This window comes from Manis javanica, chromosome 1, assembly GCF_040802235.1.
Source record: "Manis javanica isolate MJ-LG chromosome 1, MJ_LKY, whole genome shotgun sequence".
NCBI lineage: Eukaryota > Metazoa > Chordata > Mammalia > Pholidota > Manidae > Manis > Manis javanica.
In genome coordinates, this window is record NC_133156.1 from 124,003,981 (window position 1) to 124,029,694 (window position 25,714).

General features: G+C 41.4%; 1 protein-coding gene across 2 annotated transcripts in view; it reads right to left on the reverse strand.

The window, feature by feature from the left end:
• RAI14 (retinoic acid induced 14) overlaps positions 1 to 25,714 on the reverse strand; it is a 136,831-nt gene that overhangs the window by 108,606 nt on the left and 2,511 nt on the right. For both annotated transcript variants that reach the window (XM_017674203.3, XM_017674205.3), the window contains exon 2: positions 7,132 to 7,215. In XM_017674203.3, the coding sequence (XP_017529692.3) occupies positions 7,132 to 7,167 (36 nt within the window). In that variant the 5' untranslated portion in view covers positions 7,168 to 7,215. The remainder of the gene's footprint in view (positions 1 to 7,131; positions 7,216 to 25,714) is intronic.

Sequence of the window (25,714 nt, forward strand, 5' to 3'; positions counted from 1 at the left end):
TTCTTTTCTTGGTACAAAGTCTTTGAAAGCTGGGGTATATTTTACATGTACAGTGCATCTCAAATGTTCAAAAGTACAAGTAGCAATTGGCTACTGCCAGGCACGGAGCTGCTCCGGAGGGCATCAAAAGGACCTGGGTCCCTAAATCAATCTACAGAGCAGAGCTGTCTTGCTGCTGGGGGACTGGTAAATTTTTTTGCTTGAAAAGAAAGTACCTTCTTATTTGATTTCAGGATATTTTGTTACAATAGCTTACTATAGATAATATCTCCACTAGACTTCACAGAAGGGCCCTGCAACTTCTCAGTTAGGAAACAACCTTTCAAAGAATGGACAGCTTCATGTGTTCACACTGACTCCCATGAAAAAAGCCACCAAAAACATAGTCCAAGTTTGAAAATAACCATAGAGACATCCTCAGCATTGGGAAATACATCTCAGAATAAATCCATCTAAGCAGAACATATGGTTCCTTGGACTTTTTGTTCTTCTATTCACACATTATAAATCCTATACTTCCCAGCCAGCTAGGCCGCTGGACAGCCCAGGAGGAAGGTGGGAAGTAGAGACCATCAGATCATCTGGCCTCCAAGAAAAAAACAAAAGAAATCTTTCCAGGCGGTGCTTTCCAAAAAATGAAAATTTCTTTCACTAATGCAATAAAAACTGTCCTAGTAATTGGATAATCAAGCTCATCAGAACACACTGACTTTCCTTGTCTAAAAGGAGGTAGGGACTCAAACAAAAGGAAAGCCCAGGCTAGTCACTAATTTCACCTTTATAGACATACTGGGCCTTTGGCTAATGCTGACGGCTATTGCCAAATAAATGAAAACACCACCTTTATGAGGCAAAGATCTTTGGGTGGAAATGCAGCTGAAAGCCATGTGAATTTAGAAGCAATTCCTACTTCACTCCCAAGGAGAAGTTACAAACAAGAATTTGTCAAACAAAAATCCTGGAGGTCAGCAATAGTTTTAAATGATTACCTAATTCATTCAGCACAAAGTGATAAGACCTAATAATAACCTAGATGATTCACTCTTATATCAACTATCACATTTCCTCAAGTTTAGGGGTCAAGTTCTGAGTGTCCGATTTGTCTCCAGCAGCAGCAGAAATGGCATCAGGTTTAACCCAGAATTCTGGGAATTATGGTCAGGGGTAACCAGAATGAAGCTGTGACTCAGGTACCCAGCAATGGGGCTCCATGTAGAAATAAGACATTTTATTGGCCCCAGAGGAAGAGCAGAGGTTAATATCTGTTCTCTCTTGCTTTAAAAGTTAAGTCTGACATGCATTTGCCTCTCCAGAAACCTGAGATTCTCCCAGATCCTCACCTGCTGATGGAGGTGAGCTTTGCCACTGTGGGCAGCACTTGGGGTGATGATGCAAAATTGCTGCCTGGGTCTTCATGCTTAGGGCAATGCAGCAGCAGAATATATTTCATGCAGTTTGAAGCTTTGGAATTTAGGAATGTGGAAGCCTGTGTCAGCAGGTGTGTGCAGGAGTTGATAGCACAAGCTCTGGGGGGTCAAGAAAAACCAGGCTTCAGATCTCTCTGCTATTTATCAATGTGTGACTTCAGCCAAGTTACTTAATTTCCCTCGACCTTAATTTCTTCCTCTGTAAAATGCTATTGTAACAATGGTCTGAATAATGGTTTGTAAGCATCAAACATAATAAAGAGCAGGTAAAGGCTTGGTACAGAGCCTGGCACGTAGTAAGCATTCAGTAAATGAGAAGTCCTCTCCTTATTTCTGTTCCAGTAGGTCAGGAGTCAGAAGGTGCTTACTGTTGCTATTAATATTATGTATTAGGCAGTGACACCACTAAAAGATTGTGATACTCTGGCCTCACTCTAGTAGACACTGAAAATAGCCCCAAAGGCGAAAGGACTGTGAAGTTGAAGCTTATGAGCATGCATGCCCTGTCAGGGGGCACCAGGGCTGCAGAGAAACTGCTCTAGGAGGGAAAGGCATAGGGGTGATGTTTGGGTTGAATTGTGCATCATCCCCATCCCTCACCCCAACATGGACAAGCTGAAGTCATAAGTACCTCAGAATATAACCTGACCTGGAGACAGATCTTTACAAAAGTAATCAAGTTACAATGTCATAGGGTGGGCCCTAATACAGCATTGATTATAGCCTTGTAAAAAGGGGACTTTTCGACAGAGATATGCACAGGCGGAGAGTGCCGTGTGAAGCTGAAGGCAGAGAGGTTTCGACAATCAGATGACTGCCAGCAAGCCACCAGATTTACCTTCACAGCCCACACAAGGAACCAGCCCCACCAACACCTTGATGCGGAACTTCCTGCCTCCAAGCCATGAGACAATACATTGCTGTCATTCAAGCCACTCAGTCTGCGTTTAAGGCAGTCCTGGGAAACTAAATACATGGTGAAATCAGGCAGCGAGCAGACTCCCCATTAAGGAGGGCTGACGAGACCTGGAAAATATGTAGAATGACACAAACCTGACCCAATTTCTCTCCAGAAGTTTACAAGAGTCTCATGCCTCCACCCAGAAAGGTCATCTGTGATGTATTTTTAAATTACGTCTATGAAAAAAAGAGGCTTAGCTTTACAACAGATTTGGCCAAGGCTACCCTGTCAACAGAGAGGCTTCGGTTTTAAATATTTCCAACTTTGGGTGTGTGGTGGGGGAGGGAGACCTGGGTATGTGTAAAAACTTACTGTAAGTAACTAAAACTCCTTGAAAAAAATGCCTTGGCAGAGATGTTGATCACTGACCTTCAGGAGAGCTGTTCTCTCCACAGGCAACAGATTCAAACTCCTGTCTGAGCAGGATGTGTCTGGTTCCTCAAGATTCACCGTGTGTGTGGATTTCTTTGGCTGAAAGTTGCAATCGTTAGTCGCCAGCTACATAAAGAAACAGCATCAATTCAATTTTTCATGGAGCCAGCCATTTCAAACTGGCTGTTCTGATTTTTTTTTTTTTTAATGGAGCATCCGCTGCTTCCCTATGACAACGGAAAACCTAATTGGGAACAAATCTTTCATAAAATTAAACACACACCCACAAAATAAACTCTGAAGGCCTCCATCATGTTTGAGAGGCATTTCTCAAGATCTGTTACAAAGATCTTTCAGCCCATTTCCCATCCCTCAAAACCTCCACCCATTTCACTCAAGGCACTAAAATTTGGCATTTACAAAGAAATTCCAGAAGCCTTAGCATTTTATTAGCAAAAGGGAAATCCCAACCTTCTTGGCTTCATTTCTCATGATGACAGCTCGTTTTTCCATGTGGAACCACGAACTAGTTGCTGCAAATATTTAAAGAGGTAAAGAAGCCACTTTCAAACTATAGTCATAAAAGACATAAATAATCATGATTTAGAACTATGTGCTCATTTTATAAGCATAAAAGTCAAGTACACCCATTTTTAAAACTGGAATGAAAAATTTATAGTGTTTTTAGTAAAAGACTCAGAGCCACACCATAGGCACTCTCCTAAGCTCTTGCAGTATTACCATTATACATGTCAAGGGCAATTTTTTTGAAACTGAATCTCCCCACTGTGCTACATGGCTGGCTCCCCTGCATTACCCTCTCTTCCTCTCCCAAACATCACTCTAAATCCTACCCATCCCCGAGGCCTGGAAGAAATTTCACCTCCTATAGCTGCCTCAAATTCTCCCATTTCCTCTGAAAATCTATAGTAATTATCATCCAGACCCCAAAATTTAACAACTGGTTATATCATCTTGAAGGTCCCTTTAAAAATGTTTATAATCTATATGATTTGTATTTTGCCTTAGTTATTTCTTGTGCATAAATTTTTCTCCTTCCACCTCAGTTTATGAGCTTCTGATGTACAAGAATCATCTTCCCATTTCTCCTGGATCCCCTTTAGATCTACCCCAAGTCTAAGGACACCCAAAATAAAGTTACACCTGTGAACTTAAAAACATCCCACTGTAGGAGGACAAGGGTTCAGCTCCGTAACTCTCTTTGGCCTGTGGGTTATCTGCAGGCTAACCTGCTCCCAAAAATGTTCAGGGATTAGTTCAAGGAGGTAATGAGAGAATCTAACCAGAGCCCAGAGAATTAGGCTTATTCCCCTACTGCACCACATAAATCTGTCCTGCCTCGGTAGCCATCTGAGTCAAGTGTTCCAGAAAAGACACTTGGAGTCAATCTCTACCCACATGATGGTCTTAGAATAGCAGAATGACCTCAAGGCCATCCACGGGGGGATCCTTTGGGCCACTCTTCCCCTTTTTCACTCTGGGTTTTGCTGTCAATAGCTACAAACTGGTCCGGCTGCAGACCTCCCAAGATGCAGGCTGCCTGAAATGTGAGCACACCAAAGGGTCACCTGCCTTCTCTTTAAGAAAGCACGAACACGATCTGCTGTCCCTCTTCTTCCTACCCCCCCAGAAACACAAAGAACCCTTTCTTCTGCCGTCTCCTTTCAGCCTCCCACAAAGACAAGCAGGAAAATTTGGTGGCTGAGTGTTTAGGGTTGTTCTTTGGGAGAGACCACTCACGTCAGGTAAAGAAGATGATAGTTTGGCTCATTTAACTGAATATATATAAACAGTTTAAAACTTGCCTTTCTTCTAACAAGTGATACAGGTACGTGCATATACACACAAAAAAATGCAACCTGCAAGGCATTCACTGACAAGCAAGCCTCCCTCCCCCACCTGCTCCCAGCTTCCCTCCTCAGAGGCAGAAGCTGTTACCAGACTATTCTGCCCTCCAACCATATACACTTTCCAAATTCTACTTGGTGTCATGGGTTTCTGAGTAAAAGAAAGGACTGAATATTTACCAAGAATCTCCTGAGTGCCAGTCCCTAAGATATGTGTTCTTCATACATGAGCCCATTAAATCTTCACAACTTTGTGAAGCCAATACTATTTTCTCCACCTTCCAGGTGAGGAATCTGAGGTCCAAGAAAGGTAAGAGACTTGCCCAAGGTCACAAATCTTGGTCCAAAGTTGCTTCTCCAAGCTACTGCCTGGACTGCTCTGTTTCACAAAATCAAATCTCCATCCAAATTTCCTCTTTCAGGAAATCTAGGTTCTGGAATTGGGCTACTTTGGCCCAAAAACTGGTTGTACAACTTAGAGCTCTAAAAACCAGACATGTCACTGTAACCTTTCTAGGTCTCAGTTTCTTTATCTGTAAAATGAGCCTCACAATAAAACCTACCACATAGGTTCATGGCAAAATTACATGAATTTCACATGCTAAGCTTAGCATAGCACATGACATACAATAAATACTTCATAATAGTCATTATTATAATAGACCTGATTTAAAATATGGGGTTTGAAATGGTTTTCTTTTTTGTTTATATTCCCTTCCTTTAGCAGTACAGTGGTCTGGCTATGGAAAGCAATTGGAATGAATTTGGGGAGCCATTTGCTACTGTCTGGCCCCATTATACCTATTTCCTTTGCTTTCCTATGCAAAGCTTGCTCCTTTAACATTTCTTCTCATAGACTAATTTCCAAAATCACAGCCTTTCTGCTGCCAAATCCCAGAAGCTTTTAATAGTGTTATTGCTGTAACTTTTTAAATCATGGAAATATTTCAGATTTTATATAAAAATGAGATTCCAGCAACGCCCTCCCTATTGCCACATGACTTTACTTTTGAAACCAAGAAAGCTCTGCACCTATCATGTCCCCTACCCCTGTTCATGTATCATGGAGCTCCAGGCTGATTAAATTTAGCTGAAATAATCTCAACTTACATAAATGGAAGCTATCCAAATTCCCTTAGAATGGGAAAGACATTTGTTGACCTGGCCACACAGTTTACAAACCCACATCAACACAACAGGACAACAGTCTCCATTTAAATGCCTTTTCCTTCTTAGCTGAAAGCAAAATGAGATCCATAGGCTGTACTATCATGTAGCCAGCGGATGAGGAGGGTGAAGGCGTTTCCTCAGGGCAGTGGCAGGGGCAAAGGACTAAGGAAGTCAGATGACCTCTGTTCTCACTGGCCAAAGGCTAGCTGGATGACTTTGACCAAGTCACTTCACATTCTCTGAGTTTCAGTTAACTTACCTGAAGAATGAGAAGGTAAGACCAACTTTTTCCTAAAAACCCTTCCTGGCTCTAACTACCTCTAAGTGAGACAAGATTCTGCAATCATCCCACAAGCATCTCGTCTGGTCTGGGCCTTATCAGGGCAGTAGGTTACACATCATGATACAGCCTTGGGAGATAAGCTTCAGCCAAAAGGATGCTTGCGCAACATGTTAGCCAAAAAGACGCAGCCTCCATTTATTGCAAAAACACAATAAATGTGCCAAGCTGTCGTATAATTTATGTCAAAGCAAGGAAATCCAGATTCACCTTTAATAACCTAATATTAAGTGATGGGCAAGCAAGCCCATGATGAGGGTGACATATCTAAGCTTCCACCTAATTCCCTTCCATGAATCTCTCCCATTCAATAATTCTGCTTAAAGCATCTAGAATGAATTAGCACAAGACTGGAATTCCAGCACAGTTTGTAAGGTGACCTTTTGTTAAAATATCATTGTATATAAACCCAATGCTATTTTTCTCCATATTCTCCTCTGGGAGACTGTTCATAATTCTGACATCATAACTGGTTCTTCCAATTCAAAGTCTTTATGACAGATAACAAATGAGTAAGAACCCCAGGAATTCAGGGCACGTAAAGATACCTGCAGCAAAGGATATTTTTACAATAGCCTTAACGGGGAGTTAGAAGGTTTCCTAAAGCCAAAGACAAACCATGCTACTACATAATTCCTTAACCATGGTCATAAAACTAGCTTCTTCTTAAAATGACAATCTGAAGCACATTTTGGGGACTTTCAAATGCTGAGGTTTTTACTGATGCTTTTAAGATTTTAATTTGATTGTTCCTTTCTCTACAAGGCAGAGACCCTGGAAACTTTTTTAAATGTCATTTATAAAGCCATACACACAAACATCAAGGAACCCAGAGTACACCATTCAGAGAAGCCTCCCTGAGCTCGGGCCTAGAATACTTCTGGTCTCTGCAGTTAATTAACCCAGTGCCTTATCAAGGCAGGAGTGGAGGCGGTCCCTGCCGCGGCAGGAACACCTCTGGGGCAGGCCAACCGGGGGTCATCCCGTACTTACATCACTCTTCCTGAACTTGGCTTTCAAGCTCTTCATGTTTAGTCCATTCAGCCTTCCAAAGCTCTAAAGGAGATTTTTCAACACCTAAGCCGAGAAAGAAAGAACAAAAGAAACTAATTATCTAGATTTCCAAATAAACACAGATATTCCCTCCTGATTGGATTACACTTTGGGGCTATGAGTAGCAAATGGGGGTTCAGTTAGTAAGGTGAGTAAGGTGGTCAGAGTTGAGAGCTAAGAAGTGGTAAATAACATAGGTTATTTCCGCTCATAATACACTCCCCTAGAGCCTTTTGGCATTTTCAGGTTAACTAAAACTTCTTTTATCCCAACATCCCAAACATCTAACAGTAGAACAAGTAACTACTTAGCTGTCATTGTACACAATATAGTATCTGCTTGCTGAACTAATTCTTCTAACACATCCCTCCTGTTATAATCACACCATCCACCTCCTTTTGAAAGGCCACAGGAGTGAAAAATGATAGGGAAACAGTTCATATTCTAGATGCCATTCATTCCCTATTTGTTTTTCTCAGTGCGGATTTTTTTTTTTCCTCCTAAATGTGCAGGGCAGTTAGTAAAAAAATGCTAGCAACAATAAAACCTCCTCCATCAAATACTTCATTCCTCAGTTAAGCCACTCTAAGCAATGAAAGACTCCCCTATGCACGTCCTTGGGGGACCCAGTAATTATGAGTTGGAGCTGGAAAAGTCTTAAGAAATTATCTTATTTAGGAGGGGATCTGTGGTCCCCTGGACAGGGAATGCCATTTTTTTGAGTAAATATATATGTATTTTTTGCCAGGAAGAAAGTTCCTAGTTTTCATCAGATTCTGCAAGGGGGTTGTCACTCTTCTAAAGTTAAGACTATTGGGCTAGCCTAAGTCCCTCATTTTCCAGAGGTAGGAATGGAGCCTCACAGAAGTTAGTTGGACACTTGCCTTCAGCTAAAAGTCTGTTTATGGTGAAATTCAGAACCAGACCCCAGAAACCTGACTGGCAGCTGAATGCTTTTTCTACTGCCCTACAGCTTTAATACAAAAACCAAAAAGGGGGGGTCCTGCGCTAAAAATATGATCCAGACTTCACTTTTTCATCCTTAAACCTGGAAAATGTACAAAGTGTAGAACCTTTGCATTTGGGTCAAAAAGGCAAGAAAATCTATGTGCAAGTTACCAGCCCATAGCATACACTCACTCAATAAATGTAACTCCATGCCTCACCTGACTGAAAGTGGGAACGGCAGAACTTTAACAGGACCATCCATTTGAGAACTAAGGAATACAGGCCAAATGTTTACCATGACTGACCTTTATTTTTCAAAAGCCTTTCAAGGTCATCTCATGTTCCTCCACCATCCTTATCATTCTGAACTTAAGTGATTTGAAGAGATAGAGGGGGGAAAGACACAAGCCACTGAATGGCTGCACTCATCCCTCTGTCACTGCCTCCAAACGCTGCCCAGCAACTCTGGCTTTTAACTGGTTGACTTTCCCTATTGCTGCTGCTATTAAGCAGGCCTTTAAGGAACCTAGGCATCGTAAAGCACGTTGATGACATTAATCTGGAGGCCACCTTTAACGGTGCTTTGCCTGTGGTCCCTTTCAATCTTCCCAGCTTCAGCAGGAGTGGCAGAATGCATGTTACCTCGGAAACCATACCCACTGTAATTACACCTTGTTCACTGCTTAGCCACAGAAAAGGCTAGGCAGGTACCCAAACAGCAAAGTGCAAACTCAGGGACAGTATTTCTCAAAATTAGTCCCTAGTTAATCTTAATCAGAAGACCTGAGGGCAATAGGATATATGCAAAATCTTAGTCCAGATCCTCTGGAAATTGAATCCAAGGGAGCAGACCCAGGCATCCTCTAGGCTGAAGATTTTGCATACTAAAGTTTGAGAATCTGAAATAGAGGAAGCTGGGGCAGGGAATACACTTCTCAGAGTTGCACTGGTTTATAAAGCAGCCCCTATTCACATCAAAACCACCTTTTGATGAATCCAAGTAGAAATAAGATAGATATCCCCAAACTGCCATGGGCTCATGATTCTCTACCAACTGTAGCTAGAAAATGGAAATCATCCTGTGAGTTCAATTCCTTCTACCCTCTGGGCAAAGTGTTAATGACCAAGGAAAGAGGCCAAATCCATGCAGCAGGAGGGGGAGAAAAGATAAGCTGAAGTCTGGATAACCCACCAGCTTCATGGCCCACCAAGGTGGACCCACGCAAAGCATTTTTTCAGTCACAGAACACGTCTCAGGCAATCGCCGCTAAGACTTTTGTTTGCAGTCATGGAAGTGTTCACAGGTGTTGTGCCAGTGTTTTGTGTGTTTGGTTTTGGCTGTTTTGTCTTGTTTAGCATGACAGTGAGAAGTATGCAAACTTATTTGAAGATTAAATAAATAAAGCAAATAATCCTAAAAATTCCCAGGGGACAGTAGTAGCTGTGAAATGAATGTCTTCCTGGCACTGGGGCTCTGGGTGTGTGAAAGCTGGGTGGTCCATGGATGTAACTCCAGGCCAGAGATGGACTCAAGGGTAAAGGAGTTCTGGAAACCTATGGAATAGTAACTTCAGAAAAAGAACTGTAGATGGGATCATTAAATTAGTAATAGATCGTCTACCCATTGAGCAGAAATAGTAGTTTATTCCAAAATAAGCCACTGAAACATAGCTCCATCACTGAGCTGCAGGGATCATGTGACATTGAGTCCATCGGCAAGGTGCAGAGATGCACAGTCTCATTGCCCTCTCATCTGAAAGATGGATCCAGCAGTTTCTTAATCCATTTTCCCTTTCAAAATAATGTAACTCTCAAAAATAATGTAACATGGGCTACCCTTATCCAGGACAGAAAGTAGCTGTTACCCATGGCCACTAAGGAACACTAACTTGCAAAAGCAAATGGAAGCTGAACCCACATGTACACTTTCCCAAATCACAAGAATACACTAGCATTGGAGACACCATACCACAGGATTCAAAGGCAGTGGTTTGAAATAAGTCCCTCTGAATCACCACATTAGAGGAGCAGAGGAAATACCAATGTCCCCCCACTAGCTAATCCTTCCATCGTGGCACACGGGATACTTCAACCAAAACCTCGGCAACACCAGGGCACTAATGCACACCCCAGACAGGCTTCAGGATCTTTTCTTCTGAGTTAGGAAGAATATCACACTTAAAACCCAAAGCACTGAGGAAGGCATCCAACAATTGTAAGGAACTAAAATGAAAACCCTTCTCTCCCTGCCAGCATCCACCTTTCTCTTCTAAGCACTGGATTGTTTTCTCAGACAATATTCTCTCTGCAACAGAGATGGAATTTTAACCAAAAGCTGTATAAACACTCAATTATCCCAATATGGCAAAACAAATACATTCTGCAAGAGGTCTCTCCAGACCAACACTCCCAAAAAAGATGACCCTAACCACACAGCACCTCATGCCCTCTGAACTCCTCCATGGATGCGGCTTCAAGCCTCTTGAATAAATAAGGCTGTGCCTATGACTATGTCACTGCTTCCAGAACACAGAACAGAACATGGGAAGCACAGGCCAATGAGCACTGCTCCCCATCACCCAATGTATTTCATCTACAGCAGATCTGTTGTCATAGTAAGACGGAATTTTGAGCACATACAGACATTTAGGTTATGGCACCTGTGGGCAGGCATCATGGAGGATTCAACACTGACCAATGATACAAGTAGAGAATGAGACAAAACCCTCTGATCATTGGGGATCAAATACTGCAGAAATTCAAAGAGTGGAAATGTTTGAGGGCTGGGAAAAGTCAGAGAAGTCTTCCTAACAGGAGTACGAGTCTAACTGGCCTTACAGGAAACACAAGATTGGAGCACGCTGAGGAGAAGCATCTTGTCAGCCCACCTTGGATTCTCCAGGCAAGAGTCAGACGCCTGTTCCAGCTCTCCAAGTGGTCCTATAAACTTCTCTCATGAGAAGTGGTGGGAATTGTTGCATAGTTCTTTCCAAAGAAAGATCCTCACCCAATCTTCATACACTCTGAGCCTTTCAGGCCTTGGATGTGAGTGAGGGTTCTACAGTCCTATTTACCAGTTTGCAGCACATGTGAAAATGTGCATCTCCTACTGCCTGCTTACTTTGGAAAAATGTGCATCTCCGACTGCCTGCTTACTTTGGAATAAGTGGATTTTCAGGGTCGGGTTTTCACTTTGCTTATATTTGGGCTCTGACCTTTGGCAGATATATATATATATATATATATATATATATATATATATATATATATATACCAATAAATGTTTCATGAATGAATACTGTGAGGTAGGCGCCAGGACAGCCTTTACACTTTACCTCTGCCCTCAGCAAGGCTCTCCTCGGTCTCAAATGCATGGACAGCGAGCACTGAGACACAGACTAGCCGCACTGGGAGTACAGTAAATGCACCCTAACGGTCAGGCTCCACCCAGCACATGAAAGCACAAGAAGTTCTAAACATTTTAAAAGACCGGCCTCATTTGGCCTATGCAGTCTTACCAGCTGTCTTCCCTTTCCTCCCCTGCCTGCCCTCTTCTCACGGCGCTGTTCCCCTGAGCTTAGCTAAGGGAGCTGCCCCTTCAGAATGGAATGTTAGTGGCAACAGAGAGCAAGGATCATCAGCCAGAGCTCTGGGGGCAAGTTCTTGGGACAGAGGTCTCGCCCGATACTGTGCGGCAGCCAAGGAGTCCCCCAAACCAACAGGCCTGTTCCGTTCTTTGGCATGAGATTCTATGCTTCTCATCAAGGAACTGCTCAGTAAGGAAAGTCCACCCCAGATGGGCCCAAGGCCTCACCTCTAACCTTAGCAAGACTCTCCAGAGTCATTGCTCCATGGATGTTCACTGTGGCTGAGCAAATGAATAAACACTCGTAAACGGGCAGCACAAAGAAACAAAAAACATTCCATTCCAAAGTTAAGTGGCCAGTTCCAGATGCAAATTTTCAAAAGTATAATTGCAAAGGCAGGAAACTAGTAACAGGCCTGCAGAAGCCCTCACACACATCCAGGGAGACAGCAGGGTTGATTTTATTCCAAGGCCCCTGTCCTCCGCTGTGGATGGCCATCTTCTCCCTGTGTCTCCACATGGTCCTCCTGTGTGCGTCCCAACCTCTCTCCTAAGGACACGAGTCACCTGAAAATAGAGCCCACTCATATGACCCCGTCACACCTTAATTACCTTTTTAAAGACCCAATCTCCAAGTACAGTCCCATTCTGAGGTACTGGGGGATAGAACTTCAACATATCAATTCAGCCCATAACACCTCAGGGAACGGCCCGAGAGCAAGACTCAGCTCAGAACACCTGTCATTTTGCTCTGCATCGGTCACAGCTTTCTCATGCCCTTACCTCTCATCCTCCCCACACCCACACCCCACTCCTGTCTTAACGACTGCAATCCTGGACAGAACACAAACCATGAGTTACATGCAGCCAGCAGGATAGCAAGGGAAAACGGAAAGAGGAAAGATTCTTTAAAATCACATTTGAATGTTTCATTATTATTTGAAATGGGACATTCTAAGTTCTAACTTAAGAGTATTTAGCAGGGGTGAGGGACTGGCAAAATGGATGAAGGTGGTCAATTGGCACAAACTTCCCATAACAACATAAAGAAGTCCTGGGGATAGGAGGTACAGCCTGGTGACTACAGTTAAGAACACTATATTGCAGTTTTCAAAGTTGTTAATGGAGTAGACTTAAAAGGTCTCATCACAAGAAAAAAATTTCTAACTATGTATAGTGATGGATGTTTAATGAGATTTGCTGTGATCATTTTGTAGTATACATAAAGAGCAAATCACCTGATTAGTTTCAACTGTATAGCTTGTTCTATGTCAATTGTACCTCCATAAAAAAGAGTATTTAGCAATTGAAATTGACTGTAGAACTTTTTTTAAAATCATAGAATTATCAGAAAAGTCACTGACTTCACTCAGAGGCAAGGGATATCCTAACTTTGCTGAATAAATTTTAAAGATACAGTAGGGCATAAAACAAAGCTGCTTTAGGATTACATTTTAGGAGGCATATTCAGGAAATCAGATAAATATGAATACATGAAATGTGTAAACAAGAATATTTTACTAGGCATTAGTTATGGACTGAGTGCTTTCATAAATGTCATCTTGTTTATGAATTACCTGAGGTATAGGTTTGTTAAAAGACTGTCCACATGATAAAGTAGAGGAATGGTTGGGGTGGGGGGCAGGGGAGACATAAGCAACAGGTTCATTTGGGCAATGAATCCTTTCTAAAATATTTTTTTTCCCCAAAGAAAATAACTGACCCCATTCTTTTAAAAACATAAATGTCATTCAGATACTGTTATCATAATAACCATGTAGTAAAACTCTCTTGAGAATATTAATATGCCTCCCTCTATTCACAACTCACCTTTATCCAGGGGATAACATTTCTCTTGACAAGCACATCATTCTTCTTTAAAAATAAAACCCGCCATTAACCAGGACCAAACTTGGTCCACAAATCAGTCAGACCCAGCAGCGCTCATACAAAATCGGCCTACGCTCTGGCAGTGTTACTATCTGGTCTGTCTAACCTGCTACTCACACACTCCAATGAGCCTACCAAAGAAAGGTCCCTATGTCACCTCATGCCCTAAATCCATGCAATTTAAAAACCACAGCCTTAATCAAAACAGGCTTCTTCTGGAAGATAAAAATCACTCTAGGACTAAGAAACTCCATGGGATGATCATCCTTTGTGTTGAAGTTATTCTAAGATGAGCTCTAAAATGCCCTTCCTATTCCATGTTTCCAGATCTTTGATGTTCATGTCAGCAGCACCTTCTAAACACACCACATGTTCATCTTTCCAGAAGAAAAGCTGCCCTGCATACACCTAGTAATCAACTGTAAACAGCAAGGCATTTGCACACTGTGCCGTAGCTCCTTCCTCCCAAGTCCATTCCTTGGTGTTCACCCATCTTGAAACCCAAGAAAACCAATCAAGTTTAAAAATACAGGCCCAATCCTCAGACATTACTGCTGGAAATATAAAATGTGGAAAGCAGTTTGCAGTTCCTTATGAAGTTAAATATAAATTTACCATACAACCCAGCAATTCCATTCCTGTGTATCTTGCCAAGGGAAATGAAAACTTATGTCCACACAAAGATCTGTACACAAATGTTTATAGCAGTATTCCTAATTGCAAAAAAAAAAAAACGTGGAAAATACTGACATATCCATCAACCAGCTAAACAAAACGTGCTCCCCATACCATGGGATACTCTCCAGCACCGAAAAGGAAGGAAAGAGCAATATATGCTGCAGCCTGGATGAAGCTCAAAACCATTGTGCTCAGTGAAGGTCAGACAGAGAAGACCACATATTGTAAGATTCCATTTGTATAAAGTGTCTAGAAAAGGCAAATTTATAGAGACAGAAAGTTGATTACTGATTGTCTCAAGCTGGGAATGGTAATAGAGTGACTGCCAATGGGCGTGAGGGGGATCATTTTGGGGCGAGGGAACGGTTTTAAAACTAAACTACAGTGATGATTACACAACTTTATAAATTTATTAAAAGTGACCGAACTGTATATTAAAATTGGTATATTTTATGGAATATAAATCAGAACTCCTGAAGCTATTTTTTAAAATATCAAATATAAAATGTGAAAAGGAAGTCAATCAGTGAAGTCGCTAGGTAGTGAAAGACCTCTCTAGCATGAGAGAGCAGGACTGCTCCATTTACAGTTATATTTAATTGTTTTTAACCCTAGAAAGATTTAACTGCCTAATGTTGGCTTACCATGTATTTCATCGCTTCTTTGACTTGGCTTCACAATGGGGCTAACTTGGACTCTCATATTCTCGAGTGTTGGAAATGTCATTTGCAATGACCACAGTGGTTCTGTTTGGCCTGCTGAATTTCTCTACGCATGTATCCAAGGCCACAAGCACTTTTCACAGCAAGGGAAAAAAATAAGTTAAAACAGATTCTGTGAACTCTGATGTCCTAGGAGCAGGAGTAAGAGTGTGGATGGAGCACAAAACTTATTTCAGCTGCTCGAACTATCATGTTTGGACATCACTCGAACATCATGTATTCAAAAAAGCATGCTTCCTATCTACAGTTCAACAGAGAGGGCATGCTTGCCCACCTGAAGGCAGGTTTCTTCATTTGCTTGGGCACAAAAACCTTCCCTTCCATGCTGCAGTGGACCTGTGATATCCGGTTGGATCCTCAGTGCCCAGCCTTCATTAGACACACTCCCCTCCTTTTAGAAAACTGTTCCTCCTCCAAACCCCCCTCCAACCAGCTCATAGTCTCACTATAGCTATTCTGGGACAGATGGGAATACGTCCTCGGCAAGGCTATTCAGAGACTCTCCCTGGGATTTTTGGAGTTGGAGGCAAACGGAAGAGGAAGTGGGGAAGGAGAACGGTGGCAAGGGAGAGGAAGTGGGAAGAGGAGGGGAGGGAAAGACCATCCTTCTAGTGGAAAAACTGGGAAACTGTGGGCTTAACAGCTACCCGTGCCCTGTACAGAGAGCTGGGCTCCCTCAGGCCCTGCTATAGCCACACCATCTCAGTACAAGATTCGGGGACACAGGAGCCAAGACACTCCGCGCAGCCTGAGCTAGTACACTCTAGCTCTCTGTCTCTGTCACTGGCAGTCTCAGTACTGACAAAGCCTTTGGCGCCTTCTCACCTACTCAGTCTTGCTCAGGCTGTCACCTCAGGTGCCACAGTGAAGGAGGGGTCTGGAACTTCAACAGCACGGTTGCAAACTTGCATTTCTGTCTGTTCAGCTCATTTCTCAAGTCGGTAGCTAAATGCACCTCATGAACCTACCGAAGTAAAATATACTCTAGAGTCTTGCTGGGCAAAATTCAGTGGGAAGACCTGAACATCCCCTTTGAAGCTGCATGTTAGGGAGGACACATTTATCACTCATTTGTTTGGCTATTAGCCACTCCCTGATCCATCCTGCCCTGGGCAGCATGCCCTTGCCACCTGCCACCCTCCACCCCCAAGCCCTCCATTCATTATTCACTTCTATCAGTCCCCTCACCACAGAGGATCCAGCCAGCAAGCCCAGTGTGGGTCTCTGGGGCCATTTCCATTCTGAAAGTAGATGCTGCTCTTTGGCTCTCCTTCAGGAACCAGCTGACTATGAAAACAATCACAATGATCTGGAAAGTAACAGCATTAGACTATTTGAAGACCCTCATGAAATAAAAGCCATTGTTAACAGCTGGTTTCAGGAGGGACTGGGGGGACCTTACCTCCTCAGCATCCCAGAGCTGAGGGGAGCAAAGGAGGGAAACAAAGCTGCAATTGAGGATAATTAAGGAAAACCTTCAGGACATGAGGGCCTGAGGACAGAGGAGCAGACAGTGGGGAAGCTGCCCCAGGGTAGAGGGTGGAGTGCTGGGGCTCAGCTGGACCAGGAGGCCTCAAGGTCCAAGGATAATCCTCCAGGTAGTTAATCCTTGAATACTGCTGAATATATGATATGCAAACACACTGTCACTCATGTTAATTTATTCTAAATAGGACACTTGGAAGAGAAGCCTAACATGGTGGCTCAGCCACCAATGCATCACTCCCCAGGGGCTATGTCAGCCTGGATTTGCCACACTATTGCCTTGGCAGTGCAAATGGAAAGCCTTTCACATCTTTTTCCATTAGAAGGCACAGGCTGCTCCATGCCTATACTATATGGAGGGCCTAGAACCGCCTGCCCAGTGGAGACAGCTCCTGTTAACTGAATCTGACGTTCTGGACCACCCATCTTTCCATGTTCAACCACTTTCTGTGTTCAAGGATGAAAAGCAAACAGTATTAACATACAGAATGGGGACTGGTTCCATTAACAGTAACAAAGATTTGACATGCTCCCCCCACCCCAACATATCTACACATATCTACAAACCCACATATCTTGCAGCTGATGCTGGGAGGTTCACAGAGGAAATATATCAAGGCCACTCAAGAATTTGTGATTTAAGAGGAAAAATAAGCCTATACTGTTTTATTTGCTCACAGACACTGAACACCAACTATGGGCTAAGTAAACAGGGGATGTAGAAATGTGGACCCTACACAACCCTTGCCTACAAGAGGAGGTAAAAAAGGCCCATGTAGATTAGTGCACTTGTAGAAAGGCAGAGAGATACAGATTTGTAAACCCAAACACAAATGTCCATTATATTGCGTGTAAACAGTTTGTGATGAAGCTATTGTACCTCTCTAAAGAAATGCTAAAAGCTAAGGGCAAAATCCCAGGTAACTGGGTAATGACATGGGAAGCTTAATCAAATATGTGTTTACTGAAGGCGTTCTAGGTGTCAGGTGGTGCTGAGATAACAGCAACCTACAAGACCATATTTCTTAAACCAGTGCTGTCCAATACTGCAGCCATTAGCCACATGACTAATGCAAACAGACATGCACTGAGGGTGGAAAATACACAATGGATTTCAAAGACTATGAAAAAATGTCAACTATATCATTAATAAGTACATGAATACATGTTTAAAATATTTTGGATATAGTACATAAAATAAATTAATTACAATTCTTTTACTTGGTTCTGCCGTTTTTGTGGCTACTAGAAAATTTTAAATGACTATGGGGCTTGTATTTGTAGCTTACTCATATTCCTATTAGAGAGATTATTAACATTTTCTTTTCAAAGACTGAGCATCCATTTAGCAAGAACAGCATCTTATTACTAACAAGGCAGGCATAACATTAAGCAGACAATGTAAATGTTACCATGTTGCCATGTTTAACCATTCAGTTAATAACATAAAACTCAGATCTAGTAAAAACTGCAAGTTAATGATAATCAAAACTATAGCTTCAAAGATTCACTCTAACACATGCAGAAGAAATAATCAACCAGCAAGTTTCACTCAAGACAGGCTTCTATGCAAACTCAACTATTACTCTACTAATATGTGGTTCAGAAAACATGTTCATATTTTTGTCTATCAACAATTAGACAGTTTTTCAAAGAATGCAGTAGGAAATAAAACTTCCCCATCACTTTATTCTAAGTACCACCATCTTATTTTGGCCATGATTTTACTGCTCTGTGCCGAAATGATGACTGAAACGAAACAAAACACGTTGTCTGGTAAGACTGAGGAACTTGTTAGTGCAATTTGAAATAAGATTGTTCACTATTACAGGAAATATATCTTTACATTGTCCACATTACCTAATGATATAATAGAAAGCTGAAATGGAGGAATGATAATACAGGGAAACATGACTGTGAACTACACAGAAGATGTAAGGCAGATGTGTTGCAATAAAGCATGGGTAACTTCTCTTTATTGTGATAGAATGTAAGGGCAGGTATGTTATATTGGCAAATCTATTTGCAGTTTTTGAAAGGTAGGTTAATAAACAACATTTGCAATAATAGCCACAATAGCTATCATTTACTTAAATGATTATTTTGCAAAATTGTGTACTTAGCAAATTTTTTTTTTACTATTTTATTATAACCAAGTATTATGTCATTTAATGCTCATACCGTTTCAGAATTAGATGCTATTGTTATTTCCACTTTCCAGATTAGGAACTTGCGGCCTAGAAAGTTTATTCGGCCAAAGTAGCACAGTATAAATGGAAGAGGCTGGATTTAAACTCAGCTCCCAAGTCCAAAAGATGACATCAGGCTGTGTATTAGACAACACTAGTAATAATAATAATAATAAAAGAGTCTGACCAACAAAGCAACCTTTTTACTATTTAATGTTTTTTCCAAAAAAAAAAAATTAGATGACTTTAAAGATTTAACAGTCCTCAGATCTGCTGCTGGCACAAACTGAGCTCCCTCTAGGAAGTCTGAAAGGACCAATTTGAAAAAGGCATTCCTTCTGGCTGCTTGCCCTCACTCACACACCCCTGCTCATTCCAGGCAAGGGAAGCATTTTCATTTGTCTTTTTCATATGCAGAGCATATGCAGGGAACTCATCAAACAAAAAAGAAATATTTTTCCGCGTAACTTTGCTAAAGACACCAAGTCACTAACAGAGAAAAATGTAAAGATAATTACAGGGAAGGGAAGTGGTTATTTTTATATTCAGCTGAGCTGGTAAACTACAGATCAGTGTGGAGGTTTCCATGTTTTGGCAATGATTTGGAAAAGCAGAACTTTTACATACTTAAGAGGCTTCCTTAGGACATTTCTGTTCCTTAAGAAATTATTCTAATATCCTATGTAACAATTCTCTTCCAGCTATAAAAAAATGAAACATTGCAATTCTTCAGGACAATCAAAAGTACTGATATAATAAAAATGAAATCATAAAACAATATCCAATAAAATAGGAATGAGGCAGGGGAGTACAGGTGCTATTTGTTCTAGGAGCCACACAGAAGCACCCACAGCCACGGGCAGGCTGCCACCTGAGGCCAGGATACGGGAGCTGCTCTGTTTCTTCTGCCACTGGGAATACAAACACCCACTTTCAATGTAATGAGAATCAAATGCCCTTTGTTCCAAGGGGTATGCACTTAAAATAATCTGGGGTTGTTTTAAAGAAGAGAAAGAAAGCAAGTTTGTTGTCAAACAAGGCAGGAACAGTAACAGCTGTCAATAGATTGGCCAGGAGAGAGTGAGACAGGAGTCATTTTCAGATGTTTTTCTGGTTTTTAGGGGCTCTAGAGGAAAAGCAATAGAAAAAGTAAACAAATGGCACAGCCAACATGATATAAAGTTGTACAGTACAGAAAGAATATAATTACTGAAGAGTTGATTGCTGACTGTGTGTGTGTGTGTGTGTATATATATATATATATATGTATATGTATATATATATATAAGATTAGTGACAGAAATGTGTTTTTCCTTAAAAAAACTTCTAGAACATCTAGATGGTATACAGATACTAGTTATAATTTCTCTACCTATATTTTCAATATTTTTTCCCAATTTATAAAAGCTCATAGGAGAGCAATAACTTTTTTCATCGAGAGAAAAATTATTTCCCCCTCTCAACTCAAAAAAAGAATTTAAGGATTCTTTTTTTAAAAATAAAGGTTCAAGAAGGTTCTGAGAGCATTTAAAGCAACTTGCACCTGTGATGAATGAGGATTGGGTTTCAAATAAGATTCACTTAGAATGGTGGACTACCCACCACCACCCAGCCCTGTGTTAGGACCTCCTGGCATGTGGTTCAATGCAGGGCCTCAGGGCCCCTTCAATGCCTCCTGGGGCCCCAGCAAATATTTGTGGGTGGGCCCTAGCTTGTATTTTCCTTCTGGCTGCCTTTCTTAAGTATAACCGGCCTGTCCATAAGCCTTTTGGCTCCCAGGTTCCCATGTCCTCAGAGGACAGGTAGCTGGGCTGCTTCTCCTGGTAGTGAAATGACTGCAGCTCATAATCATCCACACAAGTTAGTGAGCTCTTTCGTTTCGGAAAAATCATCAATCACCAACCAGCATGTCAACTTTCATAAGAGGAGATGGTCAAGTCTGTGCCCATTCTTGTCAAATCAAGAGCCTCAGCACAGAAGTCAACTCACGGACAAAGCCTGACAAATGGATTTGTTTACATGGTTCTCGCTCAGCAGGCTGCTAAGCAGCTGGGTTCTGGGACCTCCTGACCTTCAGGTCACTGCCATGAGGCTGCCGTCACCTGGGACTCCTCACTAGTCTCCGATACAGCCTAAGTCTATACCTGTCATCCTCACTGATGACACCTGTAATTAGCTACATTCAGGAGTCCCCAAGTCACTGTATACATACATCTAAGAGAAACAGGAAAGGACATTTAGAAACTCTGTGCCCTGAACAGCCAGAGCTAAGGATCTAGCCCTGCCTCTTACAGTGTCACTTTCCAAAGGGTCATTCCACTTCCCTAGGGCTCAGTCTCAGCTGTAAGAGTTCCAACCACTAATCATCTGCTTTGCGCTATAGTGGACTGGGAAGTGCATGGTTGAAATTTCAAGCTCCAGAAAGGCAGGTACTGCCATTCATCCAAGGATCTTCTAGCACTCCATGATGCCATCAACATGTACTGTTCACAGGAAATCTGACAATGAACAAGACCAGCACAGACCTCTGGAAGCTGAAGTCCATGAGCAAAATGCCTGGCACAGAGTGCTCAGATTAAACTGACTTGTCCAAAGAGCTGCATCACTCACCCTTTGTTACAGGCAGGTACACATCCCTTCTGGCCCAATTTTTGACTAAAGAGACTGAGGATGCTGCTGAATGTGGAAGTGACAGAATGAGCTCCCTGAGTGTGGCTAATGGCAGCACTACCTTCTCTCAGTTTTGCAACTTCCCACAGAAGGATGATTTCTTCTGGAGGAGTGGGCTTTCCAGGGGCCAGCTCCACAACTAGGAAATGTGGCCCTCTCTTCCTCACATCCCCCCAGAGGCAGCCCCACCAAGCTGGGGGGCCAGGACAGAAAGGGCAAAACAGACAGCAGATTGAAGATAGTTCCGCCATGAGGCTGAGCAGTCCGAGATTTATCCCATGAATCTAGGAGTGGCACCTAGGAGTGAGGTGGGGCCTAGAGACGTCTCGGCTCCCCCTGCAACAGCAAAGTGAGGAAACTGCTGCCACACAGTGAACAGAAGACAGTGGAGGCCCAACACTAGACCACGAAATACGTTGTTTTGGGTGAGAAACTCAAGAATTTATCAGATCTCTGTGAAATAATCATACTACAGATCCACCTTTTATTACTTCTAAACAGCATTTTATTGCATCCAATAGATATAGTTTCAAAAAATGGTCAGTGTTCTATAGGCTAGTTGGCAGAGCAACCAGAGACTGGTTTCCACTGAGGTATAAAACCCACAAGTAAGTTACACTCACACATAACAGGTTATCAGATTTAGGGGATAGGGGCACATGACAGAAAATAGAGCCCTTCTAATTATACTCGACCCTTAAGAGGTGGCTGTTAAACAGAAATGAAACATTCTAGGTAACATTCAATAGATCTTGGGTTCTTCACCTGGAGATTCTAAAAAGGTTCTTAAATAGGGTGAATGCAGGGGGTTCCTTGAACCTCTTGAAACTGACAGATTATGAATGTACAGCATTATTATATATAAAAGTGAATTTTTCCTAGAAAAAAAATCACCCAAAACCTGCAGATTTGCAAAAGTGTTTATCTTTGACTCAAAAATATTTAAGAATCACTGCCAGATAGCCTGCCCTGGTTTGCCAAATGGACTCCTCTGTGCCGCTCCAGAGCAAAAGGAAGCTAAGCTGCTCAGCTTTATACTCCCTACTAGTGAGATCTGCCAGTTTTTTTTTTCTTGGCTGAGTCTATCACTTCAGCCAGCAAAAAGAACTAGACAGATGAAGTGAAAAGAGGTAGATGTTGCCGTAGCTATTAATTTTAGAGTCTTTGAAAATGAAAAGCATTATGAGTTAAGCAAACTGAATTCATCTAGAAGTCGTAAAGAGGGAAACACAAAGATTTTACTCGTACCAATTGCAATACCTAATAGAGATAAGAAGAGTTGAGTTGAGGTTTAAAAAATAACTGATTATGAGGGAAATTGATACAGCAGACAATGAATTGCTTATGTTAGGTTACTTGATAATCAATTTTGGTGTTCTCTACATGTCAAATAAGGCAAAAAGTAAAGCAAGAAAGTCTATGTATTCTCTTCCACTGTGCAGTAAACTTCTTGGACTACAATAAACTTTTCTCACAATGGGACTCTATTCTTTTAGAAGCAAGAAGAACTCCCAAAGGTTTCCCCGTGCCCAGGGTTAACCAGTGGCCATGGAATTTATAAGGCAAGACACTGTATTTCCAGTGAACGCCATTTACTATGGAAAGAACTGGACTGAATCATAGGTAACCTTAATGAGATGAGACTTGTCTCATATAACCAGCTGGCGAGGCAGTCAGAACACAATGCACAGACTTCTTCAAAAGGCAGACAGAGAGGAAAGGTGTTTCTTACTACAACTAAGAAAACCAAGGCTTAGAGAGGTTAAGTGACTTGCCTACAGAGATAAAACTACAACTTCTGAATTCCAGCCTGCATTTTGCTGCTAACTACCTTCACTCCTCTACCTTTTGATTATTGCTTACATTCTCCTCAACTAGGATAGTTCAGTATCAGATGAGCAACGTGAGGGGCTTTAGAACGCCTGGGCACTGTGTTTATCTCCATAAAGGTTAATCACCCACATTATGACAGATACTCCACTGGACACATACAGTATAAAATGAAAGAACGAGGCATACTTCATTCAGATGGAAGAATACTTTGTCTTGTTTTAAACCTCACAGTTAAGTCTGTAAAGTACTTATTAAAATATGAACTAAATTTACTAATACCCATCATCAGTGAGCTATCCAAGACTAGTTTTTGTTCATTATAGATGGCTGGGAGTTGGGAAACTGATAGATAACAATCTTTCTCCTTCATTAAACTGCCTATGCTTCTTTTCTTAGCTCATGGGTAGTAACAAACCAAAATGAAGAAATACCTAAATCATGCAGCATCCTAATAATCCTGTAATTTATGCTTATAGTTTTCAGCTTATCTGATCTGTAATAAACTGATTTCTTTCAATATCATTTTGTTACAGAGGATACAATAGTTGTACTTCAATAGACCAGTGTTTTTTTTTTAAAGGATACCATCAGTATCATATACCTATATAAGTTGTTAATGGGAAAAAATTTTAGACTTGTTTTCCCTATCACCCATTTAAAATATACCCAAGAGGCCTTTGATATATTTTGTTTTGTCAATTCCTATATTCATCATGCAAGGTAGAGAAAATTCAGTTGGTTTCTAGCAAAATATCGCGTGGTACTACAACAGTGAATATTTTCAGTACCTGACATAAGGATTTGATGATGTGACCATTTTTAAAGTATTTTTTGGTACCCTACTACCTATATATTGACTACTCCTAGATCTTCAGATTAAGGTCATCAACCCCTCCTCCAAGGGGGAAAGGAAAAATAAAAACCCTCACAATAATACACAAAGTCAAGCAATGATAAATATACCCTCTGCAATAATTCAGAGAAATGTACTTTTCTTAGAAATTCAGTGTGGTTATCATTACTTGGGACCATTGCTGACCTGTTTATATAGACACTGTGTGAAATGGACAGTCACCATCCCATGGCATCTTCCACACTTAAAATGTTGGAAAACTAAGTTATCAAGAAAAGGAAAAATGGATGTGTTTCCCAGCACCATGTTACTTAGGTTTTCTTCTGAATTCAGGTTTAGGCAAATGTTGGCAGAAAAAATATTACAAGTGCTTTGTGGGATAAATCACACAGATTTAAATAGCATGCTTCCTTTATAGATGTGTTTTTTATCCGATGGAACTGGTAAAGATGACATCTGTGGCACTCAATTACAACTGCGGAACAACCAGCACCATTTAGGGTATCACATATATGCTAGAGGAGAAATTCCAAGTAGAAAAACACATCAAAAAATTACATTTATTCATCCAGCAAACATCTGAATACTTACTAATAACACTGTTCTAGACCCTAAGGATATGGCAGGTATAGAAGAGAGACAAAACTCCATATTCACAGAACTTGTATTCTAGTGCAGAAAGACAGACTGCAAATATAAATTAAAATATATGGCAAAAGGTGATTAAGTGCCATGGAGGAAAATAAAGCAGAGGGGCTGGGCATGCTGTAAGGGGGTGGCTGGACAAGGTCTGCTAAAATGGTGTCTTGAGGATAGACCTGAGGACTTGAGGAGCATGTCCACAGAGGTACGAGTGGGCCAGACGGTGGGAACAGCAAATGCAATGGTTCTGAGGCAGGAATGTGCCTGGCAATTTGCAGGAACAATGAGGAAGATGATGTGTTTAAATACCTTAAACTGCTTCCAGATTAAGGGATTGCAATTAGGAGCAAACTGTCATTAACACAGCCTCATTTTCATAAATGCTTAGAGTAGTAACAAGCCTACAAAGCTTCTTCAAACACCTTAATCTTGCCAAGCTTGAAAAAACGAGGAAGAGAAGGTTGAGTCAGTACTCCTAGGTTACACTTCCAGTGACTGGCTGAGAAAAGCCTTCAGAATGAGTATCCAAACTCACCACCAGCTTTGTCCCACGCTTCACTTTTATAGTTTGAGGCACTTTTCTTATTTAAAAAAAAAGAAAATTAAAAACAAAAGAATCCTGCCAACATGCTCTTGTTAGATTTAAAAATGGATCAATTTCCCTTTTTCATCAACAAATAACCAAGAATGACCCTAGATACATCCTAAATATTCGTTGAGGAATGAAAGAAAAAAATGCAGCATTACCAAGAGCCCACTGTCCACTAACTGTATAGATATGTAACAGAAACTTGTGCACAAGAAACAGGTCTCAGATGATTATAGCACTGCTGATTACAGTAAAAAAGTGGAAACAGATCAACTGTCCTTGGCAAAAAAAAAGTGTAACAGTGAAAAACTAGAGACACTCTAATTTTCTCTTGACAAGGGAGTAAGTAAATTATAATTTACTCATACACCAGACTTCTCTGTAGCAGTGCAAGATCTACATGTACCTTAAAAACATAATGACAAATTAAAAAATGCA